This window comes from Otolemur garnettii, unplaced genomic scaffold, assembly GCF_000181295.1.
Source record: "Otolemur garnettii isolate 467f Iridium unplaced genomic scaffold, OtoGar3 scaffold00017, whole genome shotgun sequence".
Taxonomy (NCBI): domain Eukaryota; kingdom Metazoa; phylum Chordata; class Mammalia; order Primates; family Galagidae; genus Otolemur; species Otolemur garnettii.
The window spans coordinates 23,890,770-23,911,570 of record NW_003852412.1 but is presented as its reverse complement, the minus strand read 5'-3'; the positions used below and the strand labels follow the sequence as shown (position 1 = coordinate 23,911,570).

At 38.7% G+C, this 20,801-nt stretch overlaps 1 protein-coding gene and 1 pseudogene across 2 annotated transcripts; both read left to right on the top strand.

Moving 5' to 3' along the window:
* Window positions 1-3,369: 3,369 nt before the first annotated feature.
* LOC100965921 lies at window positions 3,370-3,785 on the top strand (annotated as a pseudogene).
* A 2,911-nt stretch (window positions 3,786-6,696) lies between these two features.
* Window positions 6,697-20,391, top strand: LYSMD3 (LysM domain containing 3). Of its 2 annotated transcripts, XM_023510955.1 has the most exons (4): window positions 6,697-6,850; window positions 10,739-11,004; window positions 16,026-16,153; window positions 16,515-16,550. In XM_023510955.1, the coding sequence occupies exons 2-4, from the start codon at window positions 10,750-10,752 to the stop codon at window positions 16,516-16,518; spliced, it is 387 nt and encodes a 128-aa protein (XP_023366723.1). In that variant the 5' UTR covers window positions 6,697-6,850; window positions 10,739-10,749; the 3' UTR covers window positions 16,519-16,550. The 2 variants fall into 2 exon arrangements, with proteins under 2 accessions (XP_023366723.1, XP_003786023.1); XM_003785975.3 differs by lacking the exon at window positions 16,026-16,153 and having other exon boundaries at window positions 16,515-20,391.
* Window positions 20,392-20,801: the final 410 nt, after the last annotated feature.

Genomic DNA, 20,801 nt, shown 5'->3' with positions numbered 1-20,801 from the left:
TTACTTAGATCCAACAATTGCTACAGTGGTAGATCTGGCTTTTTTAGAATTAATGGGGAGAAGAGACCCTAAGTGCAGCATCACTAATCAAAATATGCAAGAAAAAAACAGTGAAAAATATTTCTAAGACCAGAATTGAGCATCCTCATGGAATTGGGGACTTTGAAAATACATTTTTAAATCAGGAATTTTTAATCCAAATCAATGCGGTATTTGGTGTTACTCTCTGATTCAAGCCATCTCCCTCTGGCCAGAGTTAATTCAAAAGTCTCCTAACTAACCTCCCTATTTACACTCCGCTCCACCTATAGGATACTTTCAAATAGATCATGTCCTCTGCTCAGAGCCCTCCAATGGTTTCCCATCTTGCTCAAAGTTAAAGCCCGAGTCCTTGGCCTACAAAGTCCTGTGCGGTGTGGCTCCCTCCAAGTGCTATTGGTTCCAGCCATGCCAGCACCCATGCTGCGCGCGCAGTACACCAGGCAGAACTCCTCTCTCTCCAGGAGAATTGTCACCGGGTGAGGATCTACTCCCTATCTGAAGCCCTCTGGCCTCCTTAATTTTCCTCCACTCACTTCCCACCACCTAACACATTGTTTAATTTATTTACTTCCACCACAAGAATATAAACTCCACAAGGGACAAGGATCTGGCCTATTTGTTCACTACAAATCTCCAGTGCTTAAAGCAGGGCTTGAAAACAGCTGCTTAATTATTATTTGTTGAATGAATAGATGTAATTATCAGGTAAGCACTGCCTTCACTTCATGTAGTACATTTCACTACCCTATAATTCTTTATTTGAGTGTGGAAGTTTTGCTTTTGAACTTTATTTTACTTATTTATTTATTATGGAGACAGAGTCTCACTATGTCGCCCACAGTAGAGTGCTATTGTGTCACAGCTCACAACAACCTCAAACTCTTGGGCTCAAGCCATTCTCTTGCCTCAGCCTCCCAGTAGCAGGACTACAGGTGCCCACCACAATGCCCAACTATTTTTTGTTGCAGTTGTCATTGTTGTTTAGCAGGCCCAAGCTGGTTTCCAACCCACCAGTCTTGGTGTATGTGGCTGGCACTGAGCCTACTTTTGAATGTCTTGCTTGGTTTTTGAACTTCTTGTTTCATTTTTCAGATACTGTTGAACTTCTTGCTTGATTTTTCAGATACTGTTGGTTAGGCAGAGTATTATCACAGAAGTGATCTCTGACCATCTGGAAAGACCTAGTCTAGAATGAGAAGATGCCATTGCCTCTTCCATTCTCTCCTCTATGATTCCTCACTACCTTCCTTGCCTGACTCCTGAATGCACTACTGAACACCTGAGAAAGCTCACTGCATGTCCACAGTCTGGACTCCATTTTGATTTGCTCTCTGCTTCTGGGAGAAGACCACCTACTCTCACCCAATTCCATTGACTGGGTCATGCCTCATGGTTTCCTTTGCTGGTGAAGGCATGGACTTAACTGAATTCTGCCTGGCTATCTTCTATCTTTGGAGGAGTAGGCACAAACCCAAGCACGTTGCAGGTCCAGGAATACCTACCTTCACTTATTTGCTTGTGTGGTCACAGTGATTGTAAAGCCATGGGAAACAAAGCATTTCAAGTTATAGTCTACTTAATTACAGCAGGTACCTATTCCTTTCTCCATGAACCAACTACCTAGATGAAGAGCTTAAGAATAATTAATATTTGTGCAGTGAGTTTAATAATGTCTGTATGGAGGAAGACATTGGTGGTGGTTATTTTCAAGTCATAGCCATGAATTACTTAGTAGCTTTAATAGGCACCTCTGGATTCCTGAAGTACATGTGATGTGATTCTTCTTTTTTCTTTTTTTTAGAGACAGAGTCTCACTTTGTTGCCTTCGGTAGAGTGCTATGGTGTTACAGCTCACAGCAACCTCCAGCTCTTGGGCTTAGGCGATTCTCTAGCCTCAGCCTCCACAGTAGCTGGGACTACAGGCTCCCGCCACAATGCTCAGCTACTTTTTGTTGCAGTTTGGATGGGGCTGGGTTCGAACCCTCCACCCTGGGTATATGGGGCTGGCGCCCTACTCACTGAGCCACAGGCACTGCCCAATGTGATTCTTTTTTAATCCACATTATGGCAAAGCTTTAATTATAATAATCACTATGTTTAAAAAAAACACAGGGTAAAAGGCAACCACGGGGGTTATTTGGTACATCTAGTAGAACATATCTGAATCATGTAGTCTGGTTATTTTTCAAGATATCTAGAGAAGAGACACTATAATTTTCTTCCTATATAGATTGCTTGAATATTAGAGATAAGGGAAGTTTTAAAAAATTTCGCCCTATAACCCAATTTTAAATTCACTTGATTTAAGTATTTCCTTATGATACAACAGATCTTGACAGTTTTACTTCTAGGAAATAGAATTAGGAAGAAAAGGCTAATGAGAGGAGGAGAGAGTGAAAGGGCAGGGCTGAGAGAAGTCAGAGGGAAATCAAGGAGAAACAAAAAGAATTCACTGTTCTGTTCCCTTTGGTTGCTGCTTGACTACAAACAGATTCAGGAATAATTAAAAGATAGATGGTTAACTATAGGTTAACTCTAGAAAAAACAAGTCTAGTTATTTAAAAAAATAGAGTATGTTCAGTTTTAATCTTTTTAATAATTATAAAAGCATGTAACAATAAAATTTCAGTCTATATAGGTATATAAAAAGGAAAAGGCAAAAATCTGCTGCTTAGTGCGGTGCCCATGGCTCAGTGAGTAGGGCGCAGGCACCATATACTGAGGGTGGACCTGGCCCCAGCCAAACTGCAACAAAAAAAATAGCCAGGCGTTGTGGTGGGCACCTGTAGTCCCAGTTACTCCGGAGGCTGAGGCAAGAGAATCACCTAAACTCAAGAGCTGGAGGTTGCTGTGAGTTGTGACGCCACCGCATTCTACCAAGGGTGACAAAGTGAGACTGTCTCTTAAAAAACAAACAAAAACAAAACTCCTGCTTACTCCCCTGCCACATCTAGTTCTTTTCAACCACTGTTAAAAATTCCTTGAGTAACTTTCCAGACCAAAAAAAAAAAAAAAAAATAATAATAATAGTAATGCAACTGCCTTTGTAGATATAAAACTGGGTGTGTATTGTGCGGTAGAGGATATAGAGTGGGAGATGTACATTTAAAATTTTATTTCAAAGGAGTAAGATCATATTTTTTATGTAGGAATTACTTTTTGCTCTTTAAAATACATTTTAGACCCCACTTGTGGCTCTGAAAAGCCATCTTTGCATTGTTCCTGGGTCCGGTTTCCTCCTCGTTGCAACCAACTCCGGCAGCTTTCTCGCCAGAGTCCCCGAACTCTCGCTTTCTCTTCCACCCCCCACCCCGCGTCGGATCACCGATGTGCCCCACCACGTCAGACACAGCGGTGGACACCAGCTCCGAGATCTCCACCAAGGACTTAGAGGAGAAGAAGGAAGCGGTGGACAAGGCAGAGAATGGAAGAGACGCCCCTGCTAATCGGGACGCTAACGTGGAAAATGGGGAGCAGGAGGCTGACAACGAGGTAGATGAAGAAGAGGAAGAAGGTGGGGAGGAAGAGGGGGAGGGGGAAGAATGCGAAGAAGAGGATGGAGATGAAGGTGAGAAGCTGAGGCCACCACGGGCAAACGGGCAGCTGAAGATGATGAGGATGATGATGTGGATACCAAGAAGCAGAAGGCTGAGCAGGATGACTAGACAGCAAAAAAGGAAACGTTAAACTTAAAACAAAACAAACAAACAAACAAAAGGCCACCATGACCTATTCACCCTCCACTTCCCGTCTCAGAATCTAAACTTGGTCGCCTTCCAGGAGAGAGGCCCGCTCGCCGGCCCACCGAGGCAGCGCCACCTGCAGGTGTCATGCGCTCTTCACTACCCAACCAAAACCACGAGAATTTGCAACAGGGGAGGAAAAAAGAACCAAAACTTCCAAGGCCCTGCTTTTTTTCTTAAAAGTACTTTAAAAAGAAAATTTGTCTGTCTGTATTTTTTATTTACATTTTATATTTTTGTACATTGTTAGGGGTCAGCCATTTTTAATGATCTCGGATGACCAAACCAGCCTTCAGAGCAGTCTCTGTCCTACTTATGACTCTGACTTTACTTGTGGTGTGACCATGTTCATTATAATCTCAAAGGAGAAAAAAAAACTTTGTAAAAAAAGCAAAATCAACAACAACAAAAATCTTATTCGAGCATTCCAATAACTTTTTTTGTGTGTATGTACTTAGCTGTACTATAAGTAGTTGGTTTGTATGAGATGGTTAAAAAGGCTAAAGATAAAATGTTTCTTTTTTTTCCCTTTTTTGGGGGGGGGCTATGAAGTTGCTGTTTACTTATTTTTATTTGTTTTGGCCTGTTTGATGTATGTGTGAAACAATGTTGTCCAACAATTAACCGGAATTTTATTTTGCTGAGTTGTTCTAACAAAAAAAACCCCACATTTTACAGATCTTTCTACATGCTTACAGTCATGCAAGATCCGTGAGTAAGTGGACTTTGTGTTTTTAAGCACTATATTCCCAATGCCTAGAACAAAGATCTTGCACATACTTTTCCTTCCATAAAAATTTCTTAGGTAAATGCATGAATAAATCAGCACATACAGACTAACCTCATTAATTTGATCCAAAGTATAGTATTACATTGTTTTAATATAAGTACCAGAAGCTCTAATCAGCTACTGAGGAATCTTTATAATATTTTTACATTTTGGCTATTACTGTAGTAAACATTCCTGAACATATCTATTAAATCTTATACATATGTATCTGTAAGTAAATTTAAGGTAATTACTTAGCAATGTAATAGTTTAGACAATTGCATTTCTAATTGTTATAGATATTGCCAAATTATACTCCTAATAGGTTGCATCAATTTACAACTTTTACTCTGGAGCAACTCACAAAACCTAAACATTAGTGACAAAAACATGTATTCCTAGAAACCACATATTCTTTCATCTACAGCCTATTAATGGAGCCTATTAATGTCAGATGAGAACTCAAAATGCTAAAAATCCTTTTGGTTTTCCTGAGCACTGGGGACATCTTTTTTCACAAAATATTTCTTCCTATTGGCCAGCTTTTTGGAACTCAGCCAAAATTCATGGTTAACTGCTTCTTTTGTGTACTTTAATAATAAAATATAATTCTATTATTGCCTTTTTGTAAAACAATTACTGCATATTTGTTAACCACAAATAATGATTCAAGAATATGCAGATTTCATTGAGAAAGTATTCATACAGAGAACACAGGTAGAAGTCCTGTGTATGGAAATGCTTGAAATTCTATCACTGTGATTCTCACATGGATTCCACTGCCTATTGATATTAAAATAAGAAAAGTAACCTATATGCAGAAGGAAGGTTGTATTCCTATTAGCATTCATGAGAGCTAAGCAGCTGAAGCCCTACATATCAAGTAGGAATATATCCTTTGTCTACTGATGAGAAAATGTCTCAGTGATAAATGGTTACAGACAGGGGTGTCACAAGGGCAACAACACAAGAACAACCCCGACAGCCTTTAAATTTTTTTTGTTTATTACATCTTCCTCTCCTGCAGTTCTTTTTTGTAGCATTGTGGAGCACAGCGCCTATTCCCTCAGATAAAAGCATAATATTGCAATGCAGAATTTCTAACCTTTGCTGAAGCACTTACCACAAAACCCAAAAACACACCCGTTGAAACAATTTAAAATAAAGCTTCAAAGCCTTCATGATGTGTAAATATTCCTTTGAACATTTTGAAAAGAAGTGCTCTGCATCCTGCATCCCAGCTATATGTACCTAACATGGACATTGTCATAAGCTTTAGCATGGTCGTGGAGCATCATTAAAATTATTAACGTTTATAAACACAAACACATCAAAGTCATTCAGTACATTTGTGAGAAAAATCACACAGGAAGTCATAAGTTTGTAACTTAACAAACAAAATCATATAGCTTATGGGTGACTGCCAATAACTTTCAGTTAATTTTCAAATCAAAGTAAGTTAGCTTACTCTATTGACAGCCTTGACTCCTCCAGCCTGAGAATGAGGTCCCAGGTCCTGACTCTAGGTGGCTCACTTTCCTTACACGAATGCTGCAACAACTCCCCCCTCAGTTACTCCCCCCGGGGGTTTTCTCCTGTATTTCGCCTCTGCAGCAGTCTAGACGTTTCAACACGAAAAGAGTAACACGCATAGTGTAATTTTCTAAAATAGGGACGTCAATACAGGGCTTTTGAAGTGTCCCTCCCCACCCTAGAGAAAACTCCAGATGCATGCAAGACAGCTCCTTGACAAATCCTCAGCCCCGCTCCCTTCCCCCGCAGTGTGCTCCGGAGAGAGTCTGCCAGCGCCGTGTGGACGCTGGACAAAGAAGCAGCCAGCAGGTCGCCCGGGTTGCCCGGCAGTCCAGCGGATTCGGCCGCAGAGATAACCCTCCTGGAGTGAGCGGGCGAGGCCGAAGGGGAGGAGGCGGGGGCCGGGCTGTTACCCTGACCCCGCCCCCTCCCCCGGCGGCGTCTGTGCGCCTGCGTGCCGGGCGCGGGCCTGTGGTTGGACGCCCCGGGCTCTGCGCTTGCCCTCGCGCTCCCGCCCTCCCCGTCTCCTCCTCCGCCCCTTCCCACCTCCGCCCACTTGACGCGATGACGCACCGCAGGTTTGCGGACGTGGCGGCGGCGCACGGCCCGGAAGGCGAAGACGTTGGCGGCGGCGTTGGCTGCGGTGGAGGTGGACGAGGTCAACCGAAAACGGAGGCTCGGCTATGAACTTGCCGGGGACATCAGTAGTGGCGGCAGATCTGGTAGCTGTCTCCTTGCTACGGGCCCCCTGTTAACGGGACAGGTAAAGATGGCGGCGGGAAGTGGGGGTGCCCCGGCCCGGGCGGACAGGGTCGGGCCCCGGCTGCTTCCCGGCTGGAGGCGGTGCGGAGCCTTCGGCCGCAGAGGTGGTGGGAACATTGGGGCGCGGTTCGGTCTCCGACGCGCGTGGAGGGACCTCCGAGACAGGAAAGACCCTCGAGATCTTCTCTGCCAAGGCCCCTTCTCACACTGTCGGGGAGACTGAGGCTCACAGGAAGGACTCCTACCTTCCGATTACCCGCGCGAACACATTGCATTTCTTCCGCAGTTTGGTGTCGGCTTTAAGGAATCGCTGACGGCGACTCAACCCATGGTCCAAATGTGATGTTAAGACAGAGAAATCTGAGATTTAATTCTCACTAGGGCATTAACAGGGAAAGAACAAGTGGACGTGTGGAATGGAGAGGGAAGAAAGTTAGGTTTGGAAAAAGAAAATCGGCCCGTTGGATACGGTTCCGTGATTCTGTCTCAGTGCACAATTAGTTGTGTTCTGTGGCACCTTTATTACACCCGGCTGAATTGAAATAGGTCAACGCGAACCTCCCCACCCCCACAGTAGAGAGGAGTTTCGGAAACCTTTTTCAGGTAGTGACTGAGCCTTAATGTTTTAAAACTATCCATTGGTAATTATTCTTTGGGGCCACGTGTATACCGTGGAGGCTTGTTCCAGTTTTCTGAAGAGGGGATGTATGCCCTTCCTGCCCCAGGAGAGTTGAGAGGTGGAACGAATGGAGCCAGGTGACTTGAATATTATGTACTTTCTAATCTCTATTGGCTCAGGTAATTGTCTGCGTGGGCCAGAGTCCATCTTTTCCCTTCCATTAGAGACACAACCAGTTCTTGATTATTTAGAATACCCAGTTTGTGGTACAGTAGTCTGCTGCTTGCATTTAATTACAAAAAAGAGTGACGAGTTAGTGAAACCGGTAACGCACTAGTCTTTATTATAATTTATATTATTCCTCATACACACAGCTTAAAGGTGATTTTATACAATATTTTACATTTTTTAAATTTTTTTTATTTTTGAGACAGAGTCTCACTATGTCATCCTTGGTAGAATGCTGTGGCATCACAGCTTACAGCAACCTCAAACTCTTGGGCTTAAGCAATTCTCTTTCTTCAGCCTCCCAAGTAGCTGGGACTACAGGAGCTTGCCACAATGCCCGGCCATCTTTTGTTGCAGCTGTCCTTGTTGTTTAGCTGGCCCTGGCCGTGTTCAAACCGGCCAGCCTCAGTTTATATGGCTGGTGCTCTAACAACTCTGCTACAGGTGCTGAGCCTATAGGATATTTTAAAAATTTGTGCATGAAACAAAGTTTGTGTACCTTGAGTCATCAGAAAACAAAGTTGTCACTATCATAGCCACTTAATATATCACTTAACACATGGCATTTGTCCACAAGGACAATCTGTCATTCCTGACGATCACGTCATTCTTAACTGAATTTATATTTGGCAGATAAGCAGTCATTTTCTTGTACTTACACATAATAATTAACTGTAAAACATATGACATTAATTTTGTGAAAAAATAATGTGTTCAGGAACATCACCAGAATACCTATGTAAATGTAGCATCCCTAATCCAAAATCTGAAATGCCAAGTGTTCAGTTTTCCATTTGGGGCATCATGTTAGTGTGCAAAAACTTTCAGATTTTAGAGCATTTCAAATTTTGAGTTTTTGCATTAGGGATACTTACCTTGTGTGTAATCTATTGTCATCCTTTTTACAAATTCAGACCCTTGGAGTTGGTCTTTTTTGATATTTTTTTTTCTTTTTCTTTAGTTCTCAAAAAAGAACTGAAGTCTATCTTCCACACCTTATTTTTTACCGTGGCTTCCGTGACTAAACCGCTGCATGGTTTCTTCCTCTGGACATTGCTTTTCCATCCTTGCAGGCTGATTTCCCTTCAAGATACTAAATGTTGGAATTCTTTAAAGCCCAATGTTGGGTCCTCTTTTATTTATTTTTTTTTTTTTTTGAGACAGGAGCCTCAAGCTGTCCCCCTGGGTAGAGTGCCATGGCATCTCAGCTCACAGCAACCTCCAACTCCTGGGCTCAAGCGAGTCTCCTGCCTCCGCCTCCCAAGTAGCTGGGACTACAGGCGCCCGCCACAACGCCCGGCTATTTTTTTGGTTGCAACCATCGGGTCCCGGCAGGGGATTCGAACCCGCCACCTCAGGTGTACGTGGCTGGCGCCTTAGCCAGTTGAGCTATAGGTGCCGAGCCTGGTCCTCTTTTCTTAATCTGTACTTTGCTCTAGGTAGTCTCATCTATATGCACAGCTTTAGTTGTGCAAATTAGTCATAAAATATTTCTAACCCAGACTTCTCTTCTGAATTTGACTACATACCCCACTTGTCTATTTGACGTTCCTTTTTGGTGTCTTAGAGAATTCATAATCATAGTCACTCTCCTTAACCGCAGCTTCCCTCCCTTCATGTATGATCCACATAACACCCAGAGTATTTTATCTGCAAAATGCCCTCCATCTTACATCAATAAGTAAAAGCATTCTGTCCGGCTCAGCACCTATAGTACAGTGGTTATGGCGCTAGCCACATACACCAAGGGAGCCAGGTTTGAACTCGGCCCAGGCCAGCTAAATGACAATGACAACTGCAACAAAAAATAGCTGGGTGTTGTGGTGGGCGCCTGCAGTCCCCACTACTAGGGAGGCTAAGGCAAGAGAATCGCCTAAGCCCAAGAGTTTGAGGTTGCTGTGAGCTATGACACTACGGCACTCTACCAAGGGCAACCTAGTAAGACTCGGTCTCAAAGAAAAAAGGCATTCTGTCCTTTTTGTGTGTGAATAGTTAAGATGAAGCCAAAACTGTGAATGTGGAGTTAGTTTTTTAGGTTCTTATTTTCCTTTTTAATGAGAATAGATGAACTGGATGAGTTGAGAGTGAGTATGCAAGTAAACAAAAGGTATTCATTGATGTATGGCTTTAACTCAGGTCAGTCTCAGCCTTACAGTGTTTTTTCCTGAAGTAAATGAACAAAGTGACCTAAAACTTGTTCATAGTCTTTATGGACTATAAATTGAATTTGATGGAGGACTCACTCATTAACTTAAGTTGGGTAAAAAGCTTCCCCAGAAGAAAAATCCCTGGTTAAATTGACCTCTATTGGAGGCCCATACTGTAACATAAATATCGAGTCAGTTCTCAGTTTCTCAAGCCAGAAAGTTTTTATTTTTATTTTTATTGAATGGTAACTATGTACATTAATGCACTTCTGGGGTACAGTGTGGGGTTTTCACACACACAATCCGAAACACTTCCATCAAACTGGTTAATATAGCCTTCATGTCATTTTCTTAGTTATTTTAAAATGTTCACATTCTGCTCTTAGAAAGATTCACTTGTACCCTTGTAAGATAAACCTCAGAAGTGATCCCTCCAAGCCAGAAAGTTTTGAATTTATAAAAAAAAGTATTGTGTGGGTATAAAACATATTTTAATTATATCAGAATTGTAAGTGGTATATGTAGTCACACATTTTTAAGATAACATAAAATTATTTCTCTAATTTTCTTCACATAACTTAGAATAAGGGGAACTTAATTTTTTTACCTAAAAAAAACTGTAGCAATTTGCCTTTGTTAAAATGCGGTTATTCCCACGTGTGTTGTGATAAAGGGTCTATCAAGAGTAGATTATCTCTTCCTCCTATGCCTTTATCTCCACTGCCAAATGCTGTTGTACTTTAACACTTACAAAGTACAAAACTGAACCTAAATTTTTAAATAAAACCATTCTTTTAAAAAACTCAAAGATTAAGTGCCTTGAATGTAAGATGCATGTAAATCAGTCATGGATCAGCTGCATTCCAAAGTTTTCTCTTTCCTTTTTTCTTTCTAGGCTTTAACATTATGGCAGGAAGACATCAGAATCATAGTTTTCCTCTTCCAGGAGTTCAGTCCAGTGGTCAAATACATGCATTTGGAAATTGTATAGACAGTGATACCTTGGAAGAGGATGCTGAAGTGTATGAGCTTCGATCCAGAGGAAGAGAGAAAGTCCGAAGAAGTACATCAAGAGATAGACTTGATGACATTATTGTATTGACAAAAGATATACAAGAAGGAGATACTTTAAATGCAATAGCCCTTCAGTACTGTTGTACGGTGAGTTTTAATTTTATATAATGCAGTCCAGAATAAATTATTTATTAGCCCATCCTCATTGTAATTCTGTGTCCTTTTAGCTTGTTTATATTTTTCTTCCTCTTTTTGCTCTTTTTTTCTTTGCATGGAAATCTGTCATGTTGGTGTTTACTTTTTAAAATCTGAAGTTAATACTTGAATTTCTGTTTATATCCAAATCCATAATTTTATCTTCAGTATTGGAAAACACCCAGATATGTTACCTTCTTACTCTGTGGTAAGAGAATGTAGAAATATTTAAGGGAGAGTTTGTCCCAGCCCCGGTTTTCTTAGATAACCAGAGTTAACACTTTGATATGGTTTTTTTCTGTGTCTTTTTTTGTGTGTAGATAGATATTTCGTGTGTTTGGGAGGCTGGTAATCTTTGTGTTTTTAAAATTGGTTTCTATTATGAATACTACTTGCATTTCCCATTTTTAAATATATTGTGGATATTCCTCATTACCATCTCTTATAGTCTTCTAGATCTAACTCATTATTTTAAATTCTAAGCCATGGATAGTCAGAGTCTTCTTGGTGTTTTACATTGTGTAGTAAGTGTCATCACAACTATAAGTTTAAATGTACCTTTATATCTGTGGGGTGGATTCCCAAAAGTCAGATTGCCAGATGAAAGGAAGGGTACCTTTAAAAATTTAATAGATAATAAATTCTCCTTGTTTGAACCCATTTTATATCTGTGTCATTATATCCATTTAGTGTCTTTGGCAGTATATATTTTCGTGTAAACACATTGATATGGAAACTGGTTAGAACATTGGATTTAAACTATTCTTATACTCTCAGTAGAATTTTGAAATATCAGTGCTGTGTACTTCCTTGCCCTTTCTGTGTGTGTGTGTGATACAGTCTAACTCTGTTGCCCTGGGTGGAGTGCCATGGCATCATCATAGCTCACAGTAACCCCAAACTCCTGGGCTCAAGTGATCCTCTTGCCTCAATTTTCCTAGTTTCAGTAGAGACAGTTTCTGGTTCTTGCTCAAGCAATCCACCTGCCTCAGCTTCCCAGAGTGCTAGGATTATAGGCGTGAGCCATTGTGCCTGGTACCTTCTTACACATTTTTAAGTGAGTTTCTTAAATTCTTCCTGGGAGTTAAAATAGTTACAAAGGATGTAATTTCCAGAATGTTGTCAAAATATTAACAGTTAAATAAGACTGTTAGAATATTCTTTAAATGCATCTGCAGAATTCTTTTTTTTTTTTTTGAGACAAGAGGTCTCAAGCTGTTGCCTGGGTAGAGTGCAGGGGTGTCATAGCTCACAGCAACCTCCAATCTCGGGCTTAAGCCATTCGCTTGCCTCAGCCTCCCAAGTAGCTGTGACTTCAGGCACATGCCACAACGCCTGGCTATTTTTTGGTTGTAGTTGTCATTGTTTTTTGGCAGTCCTAGGTTGGATTTGAACCCGCCAGCTCCAACGTATGTGGTTGGCACCACCCTAGCTGCTGAGCTACAGGCACCAAGCCACATCTACAGAATTCTTAATACTACTAGGATTTGTTACCTGAAGTCTTGATGGAAAAAAAATAACACATATATAAGTATGTTAGAGCTTTTCTTAATAGCATGAAATTTTGTATCATTCCTTCTCCTTAATTATTATTTTCATCATCATCCTCAATTTTTCATGATGTATGTGGGTCATTATGAAAGTATTGAGATACACAAAATCAAGAAATGTGAAATCCACACAGGGAAACAAATGAAGCCCTCCCAGCAACATCTGTTAAGTCAAGCAAGTTCAAACTTGCCAAAGTGAATCGGGATGCAACTTTAAATTGAGTTCTTAAAAATATTTTTATGGCTGTAGATTCTATGTATTATTTTTTTCTGGGTGAAGTAATTATTGCAATTATTCACAATTCATCAAATATATTACAAATCTTGTTTTAAAAATTTAATAAAACATTTTACCAAAGTTCATTTTTTGATGCAGCAAGAAGAGCTATAGGTAGTTGGGTTTTCCTCCCTGAATTGCTTATGTATGGCAGCATTATCCCTGTTATTATTAACTCAGAAAATACTTGGTTTCATTTTTAACGCAAATATATTAATACATGTTTTGTATAGAAATAAGATCACTGAGAAATAAATAACACAATGTGTCTTTGAAGGTCAGTAATGGAATTTAGACTTGAAAGTCAGAGGCAAGGCTATAAACAGCCAGGTAGAGATCCAAGGGAAGAGTGTGACATGGCAGCTTTATTAGAGAATGACATTAGCCTTCCTTTCAAATGAACCTGGAAAATTCTCTTAGAGAAATTTGAAATGCCATCTGAATTAAAAATAGGTTATATTTCCAATGAAAAGAAAAGAAGAAAGTGTTTTCAGGTATGTGACAGTGGTGTGGAGAAGACTTCGAGGAGGAAATTAAGTTGAACAATAAAGGAGTTTTAATAAGTGTTTCAGAAATGAGTAGCACAGAGTGGCTGGGATGCTGTGTGAGACAGATGAGGCCAGTTTGATCCATATAATAGAGAGCATCACTGGCTCGGCGCCCGTAGTACAGTGGTTATGGCACAGCCATATGCACCGAGGCTGGCAGGTTCGAGCCTGGCCCAGGCCAGCTAAACAACGATACAACTACAACAAAAAATAGACAAGTGTTGTGTCGGGCGCCTGTAGTCCCAGCTACTTGGGAGGCTGAGGCAAGAGAATCACTTAAGCCCAACAGTTTGAGGTGCTGTGACCTGTGATGCCAGGGCATTCTACTGAAGGTGACATAGTGAGACTCTGTCTCAAAAAAAAAAAAAAAAAAAAGAGCATCACTATTGGAAGTTTTTTTTTTTCATGTCATTTTCTTAGTTATTATTTTAAAACGTTCACATTCTACTCTTAGAAAGTTCACCTGTACCCTTGTGAGATAAACCTCAGAAACTATTGGAAGTTTTTAACAGGAGTAATGCAAAATGGGGGAGGAGCCTGCTCCAGAGCTGAGTTGGAAAGGATCCAAAAAAGAGATTATTGGAAGAATTCAAATGAAGATGAGCAGATCATGATCATAGAGAATTTGATAGAAAAATGTATTTGGGGGAAAATCACAGTTTATATCAGTTGACTTCTCATTTGAAATGAAGAATGATGAAAAGTAGTTAGCTTAACATTAGAGGAGAGATGGCATTGGCCACAGTAGTGGGAAAGTTGATATAACAGACATTTCTTTTGCTGGGTGCACAACTAGCAAAAAAAAAAGATTAGCCTTACAAAAGGGTTTATTATCATTTTTAAAATACAGTGAATGCTATATTCCACTTAAAAATAGTCTTAAGAATTACCAAAAATAGGCCCGTTATAAAACAGTGATGAGAGAAGCGAAAAGTTCAAGGATGGAGTCTGGAGTCCTGACTGCAACCAAGGAAGTTAGCATGACATAGAAAACATTACAGGGATATTCAGAGAGAGAACCTAGGTCACTGTTAAACCTTGGGAGCCTAGTTCAGAAACAGTTTTGAGTCTAAGAATACCAAGCAAAAGAGCATTCAGAGAGTGGCATCAAGCTTTGGGGCTCATCAGTGAATGTACATTTGCTTCAAGGCAAAACTATCAAGACGGTAAGGCACAAAGCTCCCTTTATCCTTTTGTTCCATTTTACTCTTAAGTCCATTCCCCCAACCTCCCATCATGTATACTCCATGGGAATTTTGCCCATTTGATTGCTGATCTACAACTCATTATTCCCCTCTTTGCTTAACCTTGACTCTGCATGTATCTGGTTTTCCCCTATTAATATTTAATAGTTCATGTGACATGTTGTATGTCACTGTTAAAAGTGTTTTACATACATTTTAATTCCTTAATAATCCCATCAACCCTGTAAGGTAGGTAGTGGAAACTGAATGGCAGAGAAGTTAAGCAGCTGGCCCCAGATGCAGCAGCTCAGTGTCAGCGCTGTGCTTCAGACCCAGATATCCATGCTTTTAACCACCACTCTGTACTGCTTTCCTGGCTGTCTTAATCTTTTATGGATTTCTCTCAACATACCCCTCTAGAGGTTGGCATGCTTTAAGAACCATTCTTATTGCCTTTTTCTGCTGATCTTTTTCTAGTAAACCTGTCTATTTTGTAACTTCCATTTTTGCTGATAATCCACAAATCTATGTTCATATCTCTAGCCAAGATCATGTTTGTGAGTTCTAGACATGTATGCACAGCTGCTTACTAAACATCTTCCACTTGTACCTCAAATCATGCTTGAAATCTGCATTTATCCTCTTCTCACCCTCTGCAGTGTTCCATGTCGCAGTGAATGGCGTGATTGTCCATGGAGTTGACCAGACCTGAAATCTAACTTTCATCCTAAATGCACTGAACCTGTCTGACATCAGTGTAGGCAATACATGAGTAGGAAGGGCTTTGATCACAGCACTAATGAAAGTGATGAATGGGACTAATGAAGGTGGTGGTAGAGCCTGACTGGTAACTTGAGAAATACTGTCCTCTTCTACCATCAGAATGGCATAGGATATAGAGAGAAATCTGTCCTACAGTGGAAGGATATACAAACAGGTTGAAGAATATGTAACATGGCTTGGTGACTGTAGCTCAGCGGCTAGGGTGCCAGCCACATACACTGGAGCTGGCAGGTTCTAGTCCAGCCTGGGCCTGCCAAAAAACAGTGACAACTACAACCAAAAAATAGTTGGGCATTGTGGCGGGCGCCTCTAGTCCCAGCTACTTGGGAGGGTGAGGGAAGGGACTTGCTTAAGCCCCAGAGTTTGAGGTTACTGTGAGCTGTGATGCCACAGCACTCTACCCAGGGCCACATAATGACACTGTCTCAAAAAAAAAAAAAAAAAAAAAAAATATATATATATATATATATGTAACGTATGTAGGGAAAGCTTATAAAAATGACTGATCTTGAAGGTAGTTGAACAATGTATTTACACTGAAGTTTGGGGGAAAAGATGGCTTTAGAAGACAAGTCAGGGGGATAAATTGTCATATTCTATTCTAAGGGATATGTTTTATGTTTTTCCACAGTTTAACGTTTTTGAAATTGGAATGGTGGCATCTTCAATATACTTGGTGGTGTTTGGGGTTTGTTTCCCCTTACAAGTATATAATATGAGTTGGTGGCATCTTAGTTTTGATCTATTAGTTTTAGTTGGGTAAGTTAATATTTGCCTATGTTCCTATTGCCAAATTGGAATAGCAAACATATCTGTAATCCTTCCTGCACATATTGTTTACAGCCAGTGGAATTACAGTATATGTGTGTGTGATTTGACGGTGCTGGAATGTATTTAAGTAGCTGGTCGTACCTGGATGATAGTAAAAACTATTTCCTAAAACAGGTAAATCAGAAGTGTGTAAAATCTTATCTGCAAATAAAATTAAAATCTCTGGATGGTGGTAGGGAGCTTAATCCTACTAATAATTAAGTTCAACTTTTTTTTCCTTCAGAGGTAACTGAGTATTGCTACTTTTGATTTAGAATTCAGTTGAATGTTGCTTTTTTTTTTTATACAGGTAGCAGATATCAAGAGAGTTAACAATCTCATCAGCGATCAAGACTTTTTTGCTCTTAGATCTATCAAAATTCCAGTAAAAAAGTTTAGTTCCTTGACTGAAACACTTTGTCCTCCAAAAGGAAGACAGGCTTCACGTCATTCATCTCTTCTGTACTCTCCAGAACAACAGGAAATTTTGCCAGCTAATGATTCCTTTTCTTCCAGTGAGTCAGCTGGTAGCTTTTTAAAAGAAGTAGACCGAGACATAGAACAAATAGTAAAGTGCACAGACAACAAGAGAGAGAACCTTAACGAGGTGGTGTCTGCCTTGACAGCACAGCAAGTACGTTTCGAACCCGATAACAAAAACACTCCACAGCGTAAGGACCCCTACTATGGAGCAGACTGGGGAATAGGGTGGTGGGCAGCTGTGGTGATAATGCTGATAGTGGGTATAATAACACCTGTATTTTACTTGCTGTATTATGAAATTTTAGCTAGAGTGGATGTTAGTCACCATTCAACAGTGGACTCTTCACATTTATATTCAGGAATCACACCCCCATCCCAGCAGAGAGAAGTGGAAAATGGAATCGCTCCAACTAAAGGAATACGCTTTAGCCAACAAGAGGATCATAAACTCTACCGTCAAGATTCTCAGCCACCTCCTGCTCAACACAAAACATAGCAATGAGCTCCTGATCACAGTGTTCGTGGTCGCCTGTGTGTATCTGCATTGTGGTAAATCACTTGTATTCGGTAACTGCTGCAAAGGCAGAATTTAGGGAGACTGAAGATGCTTTTCACACCTTTAAAATTTTTTCTGAGCCATTTACAAGTGTATTGGGTATAAAAATCTCTATTTTCTGGTTGGTATTAAGAGCAGTCATTTCATAAGTGTGGCTTATCAATGCTTAAAGCAGAAATGAATTTAAATGTGTGTTTAGGAAGTTCTTGGAAGACGTATCATTTTTTTTTAAGACTAGTTACATTGAAATTTATTTTTTAAAGATTTTAGTTTAAGGTTATTAAGATTAAATTTATGAAGCAGAATACTAACATCAGATGTCTGCAACTGAATAAAATTTACGGTGAACCACCAAAATACTTAGTTGCAAAAAAGTTTGATTCTAAAATTACTTATGATAGCACATACTTAACCCACTGTTTTGAAATTGTTAGCATGTGCTATGAAAGGACATGTAAAAACAGAAATTGAAACATAATAGATAAATTCTGAAATAGAGGCTCAGAAATAGATTGATTTTAAGTCCCCCAAATAATGTGTTGTGGGAAGGTGCTATCTGGTCATGAGAACACTGGAACAGGTCAAGATCTAAAGGTAGTTTTTGTGTCTTAAAGAAAGCTTTAAGATAGACCTTTTTTTAAACCTCACTTCTGCTTCCGTTTTTAAAGTGATTATATTTGCCTCTGATATTTGAAAGCACTTTTATAGTTTGATAAAAAGTGTTATACAGATTAGCATTATTTAGGAAATAATTCCTTAAATACTGTGATAAATCCTTGCTGTGTTACATATAGTAACAGCCTTAACTACATTTAATGCCTTATAATATTACTTCTTGTAAGTAAATATAAGTTTTAAAGTTAAGCACTATTTCAGATGGTCCAGTTAGACTCATCACAGTCTGTATCACTTCGTCTCCACCTTCACTATCAAGCACAAGTTTTAATTGGGCCAAAACCAAATCTTTATTGTCTGCCTCTGAGGTCTGTAGAAGAAAATGGTTCGTGAAGCAAAAATAAGAGAAGCTTTTTGCATTAGCAGTACCAGACAAATTGCTTTATTTATTGATGCCTTCACCTGTTTTTTCAAAGAGGACTATTCCAACTTAGACGTTTTTTTTTCCTGTTGTAGCATCAAATTGGGGAAACAGAGGCCAAAGGAGGTGTGGATTGTTTGCAAGGGCTCGATAGTGCCACTTTTTAAGATCTGTTAAGTCAGCCAGAGTCTGGCTAAATAAGCATTTCCATACTCATTCCATCGTTTAATTTTTAAAAGTATGTGTTTTTAAAATGTAACCAAAACGATTAAATAGAAATGAGATTTGGTGGAGTCTGGATGTTTTGTACATAATAAAGTATATACTTTAAGATATATAATACCACCTTATTTTCTGGGCATTATTTCTTAATTTTTAATGTTTCAGCCTTTTAAATCAGTCATGTTATATTTCAAATTCCAATCTTGATACAAAATTGTATGAATAAATAAATATTTTTGGTAAGTGGAGTTTTATGTACTTTCTGGAGAAAAGCATCATCAAAAGCTACAATAAGAAGTTAAACATTAAAGTCCTTGCACATTTGAGAGAACCGTGGACAATTATCAGAAAGTGTTAATAGAAGTTGCAAATTGATTCTTTTAGTAAATTTCTTAAACATTTTAAATTTGTTCTAATGGGCCTTAGGCATCTTGAAAAGAGCAATGTGATAAAATTTATACTTAGTGTCAACTGGTCACTTTATATCATATATATTAAGCCTACTAAAAAATCAAGTTTTAAGGAAGAAATTGCAGATTTTACTTTTGGGTAGAGCAGGCTGGGTATCCAAAGAACTTTGCTTACATCAAATTGATGAAATTACAGTCAGTTACTCATTTTTGCTAGTTGTGAAATGGTGGTGGAGGTGTCTGATTTCCAAAATGTGTAGCTTAATTTTAAAGTAATGAGGCATACTGTATAACTGGTTAAAAAACATTTTGATAATGCATAGAGTATCCTTTTTGAAGGAAAAATAACATGACACAATCAGGCAATTTCCTTTTTCTGTTTGAATTACCTACTTTTGAATTAATTGGATATAATGAGTTATATATAATTCTGTTATATATAATTATAAAATGTTTTATATAGAATTACAGATTCTAATTGTTGAAAAGAATTTCCTAAGCATTGAATACATTCAGAATAATTTTAACTTTTAAAAAAGTACTAATACATGTATTCATTGTTTATAGCAGATTCAAATAACTTTGCATAACAAAATAACAAACAGTTATTGTTTGACATTTTGTGTTGAAATTCTTATTTGAACTTACTTTGAGGCTTTACATTTGTGTGTGTGCGTATGCATGTATGCAAATGTAAAAGTAATTGAGAACCACTGCATTGGTTCTCTTAAAAATTTAGAGTTGCAACTGAAGAAAAATCTGGTGTATTTAAGGCAGATTTTTCTTCTTTGAGTCTTGAGTAAGCATGATTAACTAATGGATGCCATTTAAATATGCTGTCTCCTATAAAAATCAACAAATTCATGTCTTCAAAAGACAAGTTAAGATGGGTTAGAGTCTGCTGTCCACATTAAGAATTAGACAAAGACTGCAATATTATCTCCAAAGGACTTTTTACTACTTTTTCTGGACTTAATCTGCTTGTTCAGTGGTCTGAAGAGTTCTTTATATGAACCACTACTTAGTAATTATAAGTATTATTATAATAGTAATAGTTATGTATAATACTATTTCTAAAATAATTTAGTTGGAAACATGAAGGATACAGTTTGTTTTAGAAATATAATGAAGCAAGGATCTAATCAAAGTGTTACCAGGTAAAGTGGAATTTTTAGAAGTCTTTATTTAAATGATACATTGTAATGGGATTCATTCTCATTTTGGATTATAACAGTGTTGCTCAGGTAATCAGTATTTTTCTCCAAGTATGTGCATATTGCACTCTTAGATCACAGAAATATCTGAATGCTTTATTTAATTCTTTTTATGTATGCAAAATCTCCAAATCTTTTGTATAATGTATTTTATACAAATGCTAAATGTAACTGTAGAACATTATGTTAGCATGTACATCTGTAAAAGTGGTTTTTAAAACTTTCTGCCCCTTATTTTTCAGATTTTAAAAGATCTACACAATGTAATAAAGTTTCTATTTTAATATTCAATCTAAAATGGAAGCCCGTGAATTTAATCAAATAAAGCAAATTTTTCTCCTCTGCTTTCAAACTATTTGATATAGAGATGCTATGGAAAATAGAGCCACATTACTAACTTATACCAAGATTTATCACTTTACATTTCCCACTTGTTTTTTGTAAAAAGGAAATTTTTACTACAGAGATTTTAACTATATTTTAAAAAAGCCATTGACAGTACATTTGAGAGCGCTGACAGAAGGAAAAAAAAGGTTAATAAGAATCCTCTGAATTAAGATTCCAGTGATCACACAAATACTATACTGTCTGCCAAATCTTGTAAGTTATCACTTTTTTCATAATCACATACTTAGAGTTTTGTTATTTGTGTTGGTAGTTCAAGAATATTTGATAC

Bases quoted from the DNA above. Each gene is read 5' to 3' on its own strand.
- LYSMD3 (XM_003785975.3), top strand. From the start codon at position 10,750: ATGGCAGGAAGACATCAGAATCATAGTTTTCCTCTTCCAGGAGTTCAG. The intron at 11,005-16,514 runs GTGAGTTTTAAT...TTTTTTATACAG, and splicing joins CCCTTCAGTACTGTTGTACG to GTAGCAGATATCAAGAGAGT.